This window comes from Capra hircus, chromosome 11 (assembly GCF_001704415.2).
Source record: "Capra hircus breed San Clemente chromosome 11, ASM170441v1, whole genome shotgun sequence".
NCBI classification, from domain to species: domain Eukaryota; kingdom Metazoa; phylum Chordata; class Mammalia; order Artiodactyla; family Bovidae; genus Capra; species Capra hircus.
The window spans coordinates 2,218,777-2,223,011 of NC_030818.1; the positions used below are offsets into that span (position 1 = coordinate 2,218,777).

The window sequence follows — 4,235 nt, forward strand, 5'->3', positions numbered from 1 at the left end:
ACGCACACACTTCCAAAAGGAAGTGGGGTCTGACCAGGGCAGAGCTGGGTCCAGCTCTCAATGGTACACAGTCTTCTCCCAAGATCAACACTGATAACTGCAATAAGGCTGGAGCCAGCCTTCCAGAAATCCCCGCTTTCGGCTCTGCCTGGAAAAGAGCACCAACAGGGCGAGGACCGGGCCAGGAGGTGAGGTCACCCCTGCACCTTCCTCCTTCCATTTCCCAGACTCAGCCACACAACGGAAGGTGAGGTCTGCCTAATAAACAGCTTTTAACACTTCCCCAGGCATTGACTTGAGACCAGACGCTTAAGTCGTTTCTTAAACAAAACAATATTTTATTGACGCATCTTCAATGTTCCGTATAAATATAAAGTGCTAAGTTTCCAAACCCCCCACACCCTCCCCGCTGCCCACAGGGCTGAGAGGAAGTGGAGGAGGGAGTGTTAAATGTCAGTTGATCACAAATAACTTTCCAGCGTCAACACAGGCGTGAAACGCTCCTGTGCACACACGCAAGCAAGAAGTTCAGACACAGCACAGGCGTCACTTCCCTGAGCCCCGGCACAGGGCTCAGGCTCCAGGCCCGGGGTGGACCACCCCCGAGAAAGGGGCCCTGGTTGTCACAGCTTGTTTCTTAAAGCCCTCAGGCTGCCAAGAACTCCAACAGGGTGGTGGGACCAGTGGGAGTCGAGGGTGTAGAGTCCAGTTAGTTTCTGCCAGAGGACGAGGGAGGAGGGAGGCAGACACGCCCTCCAATCTCCTTCCAGGATGAGGATGAGGGCTGGCCCTCAACCCTCTAGCAGAAGAGCACCAGGTGAGAAAGTCCAGCATCCCCGTGTTTCCAGTGCCCCCACCTGGAGGCTTCTCAAACTCCAAAGGGGCAGCTGTCCCTGAGGTGGGAGACTCAGTGGGGAACTGGGGCCCCAGTTGTCCCCAGGAATCAGACAGCTTTCCGCACCTCCGCCCTAGTGGAGTCAGCATGGTGGGGCCCGGCCTCAGTGACAGAGCACCTGAGTCTCAAACTGCAGCAGCTGCCCCATGAAACTGAAGTTGGGGGAAATGACTCCCCGGCGTTGCTTCACAAAGTCAAAGGCCTCATCCAGCCGCACGCGGTGACTCTGTATCAGGTACGCCAGGCAGATGGTGGCGGAGCGCGAGATGCCTGCCTGGCAGTGCACCAGCACGCGACCCCCACTGTTCTTCACTGAGTCTGCAAGGGAAATGGGGAGAGAGGAGAAGCGAGGTCAGACGATGACGGGAAGGTGGGCAGAGAAGGAGGCAGGTGCCCGGCCTCCTCCCCTGGAGCCCCCACAGCCCTGGGGCTGTGGCCCGCCTCTTACCAATGAAGCCAATGGCCTCCGGGAACCAGGCGCTGATCTCCACCATCTGATTGTCCTCCACGGGGATGCTCTTGTAGCGCAGGAGGCCCTCAAAGTGGTTGGGGCAGCTGGCCGAGACGTTGAGCACGGCGGTGATGCCGCAAGCCCGCAGCCCCTGCAGGTCTGACGAGTGGCTGCAGCTGCCCAGGTATAGGTAGGGCAAGATCTCCACGGGGCCGCCCTGGGAAGGAAAGAGGGACGGTGGTGAGGTCTCAGCCCTGGCCCACGGGGCTTCAAGCCTTCTGGGTGGACAGAGATAGGGCAGACTGGCCTGGGCCACAGGAACTCTTAGCTAGGGATCACTGGTCAGAGGTCAGACTCAGAACACAGAGACACACACCCACAGATACACTCTTCCCCCCAAACCCCCCAATTACACTGCTCACAGGACATACACAGACTCACAGCGGTGCACACCAGCAACCCCCACCCAGGCACACCAAAGTCGTGGTACCATTTGAGAGCGGAGACACACACACACACACACACACACACACAGCCCCTACGCGACAGACTGTGGACATGGACATTTGAGGCCAAAGACACACACACATACATACATACACACAAACACACACACACACACCCCACGGGACTGTGGACGTGGACATTTGAGGCCAAAGACACACACACACACATACATACATACACACAACACACACACACACACACACACACACACCCCACGGGACTGTGGACGTGGACATTGAAGAGCAAAGACACACACACACACACACACACACACACACCCCACGGGACTGTGGACGTGGACATTGAAGAGCAAAGACATACACACACACACACATACATACACACAACACACACACACACACACCCCACGGGACTGTGGACGTGGACATTTGAGAGCAAAGACACACACACACACACACACACACACACACCCCACGGGACTGTGGACGTGGACATTTGAGGCCAAAGACACACACACACACATACATACATACACACAACACACACACACACACACACACCCTACGGGACTGTGGACATGGACATTTGAGGCCAAAGACACACACACACTGGTGACTGTGTGTGGACTGGTGACTAGGTGACTGTGGACATGGGCACACTCCTGCGTCCACAAATGGCAGACTGCCCTGCACGGTGGAGTGGGCGGGACACTGACAACCGGCCCTTATCTCAACTCACCTGGTCATAAGAGGGAGCCCTGGAGTCGGAGCGGCTGTTGTCGTTGTCAGGCGTCATCGCGGGGACCGGGGACTCAGAGCACAGATCGGGGCAGCAGGCTTGAAAGCGATCGAAGCCTCCTGCAGGGAGGACCAAGACACGGTTAGCCGGGAAGGCCTGCCTGGGGCCGGACGCCTGACGTCCGCGGGCAGGGGACGCGAGCGGGGGATGTGGGCGCCAGGCCCGCGCTCACCTGGCAGGAAGCACACGGCGGTGGGTCCCGCGCGGGTCTCGTGCAGGAGCGCGGCGAGAAGCGCGTGGGCCGGGCCGTCAGGCGGGAGGTCCGCCACCGAGGCGCTGCCCTCGTCCAGCACCACGGCCCGCGCCAGCTCCCCGCGGGCCAGGCGCGCCCGCAGCGCGCGGTCTGGCAGCAGGCAGGCGAGGGCGGCGGCGGGCGGGCCCCGCGAGCGGCGGCGCAGCAGCGCGTTCCAGGGGACAGGGCGCGCGGCGCGCACGTGGCGGCGGCAGAAGGCCAGGAAGGGGCGGCAGTCGAGCACCAGCGTGCGCTCAGCCTCCCGAGGCTCCCGCAGCAGCGCGCCCAGCGCCGCGCAGTCCAGCTCTCGCGCCGCCTCCAGCCCCATGTTGGCCCTTGGAAGCCTCCTTTCCCCTCCTCCCGCTCCTCTTCCTCTCCTTCCCCCTCTTCCTGCGCGCGCTCCCCAGGCTCTCGCGGCGGCCGCACTGCCCCAGCCGTCTGTTCCTGGCACCCTCTCCAGCGCCGCGGTTTAAGTAGCCGTGGGCCGGCCTCCCGGGTCGCCAAACAAGGGCAAAGCAGGAAGGCGCCGGTGCCGCCCCCGCGGTCTCACGGGGTGCGCAGGCGGGGCGGGCCCGGGACTGGGGCAGGCTCGGGGGAGGGACGCGCTGGTGGAGGAAGCCGGGGACCAGCTCTGCAGGGAAGGCATTTGCCCAAATACCCCCTCCCACCTTGGCGCCCCAGGGCTCTTTCTGAGAGCTCCCACCCCTGGACCTCACTCAGGCCTTGGTGCCCCTTGACTGGCTTCCTCTCCCATCTCCCTGTTCCCTTTCCTTCCCAGAGCCTCCCCGCTCCTAGGAATCTGTTACTGGCTTCGAAACTGACTTCTGTGATGGCTCAGCGGGTACAGAAGCGATGCAGGAAACACAGGAGACACGGGCTCCGTCCCCGGGCCAGGAAGATCCCTGGGAGAAGGGGGTGGCAAGCCACCCTAGTATTCCTGCCTGGAGAATGGTGTGGACAGAGGAGCCTGGCGGGCTGCAGTCCAGGGGGTCACCGCTGAGGCGCTAAGCACGCTGTTACCGAGGATGGTTTCCACACTGGTGGCTGGGGAGCCATGGCTTGTTGTACTTTTTCTCTTCTTCATAGAGACCCTTTGCAGGAGGAGCTTTATACCCCCACCCCCATACCCCCACCCATTTCATGGCTGAGACCAGCACTGCTGCTGCTCAGAGGCCAAGCGAGGCCAGAAGGTCATCCTCTGAGCCCAAGACCCAGTGCACTGGCCTGAGGAGGACCCCTGAGTTCTGGCATGGGGCAGGCAGGGGACCTGTGATGACCTTCCAGTTATTAGTGGAGTGAGGTTTTCTCCCCTGGAACTCAGGGAAACCCCAGGGCCCAGGGTGAAACACTTCCCCAAGTCGCAGGCAGGCTCTGAAGGGGAACTCAGCTGA

At 61.2% G+C, this 4,235-nt stretch overlaps 1 protein-coding gene across 1 annotated transcript; it reads right to left on the bottom strand.

Annotated features, from left to right (window-relative positions):
• On the bottom strand, positions 315 to 3,951 carry DUSP2 (dual specificity phosphatase 2). Its single transcript, XM_013967413.2, has 4 exons — positions 2,785 to 3,951; positions 2,553 to 2,671; positions 1,344 to 1,563; positions 315 to 1,213 (listed from the first exon to the last, which is right to left on the bottom strand). The coding sequence occupies exons 1-4, from the start codon at positions 3,170 to 3,172 to the stop codon at positions 999 to 1,001; spliced, it is 942 nt and encodes a 313-aa protein (XP_013822867.2). The 5' UTR covers positions 3,173 to 3,951; the 3' UTR covers positions 315 to 998.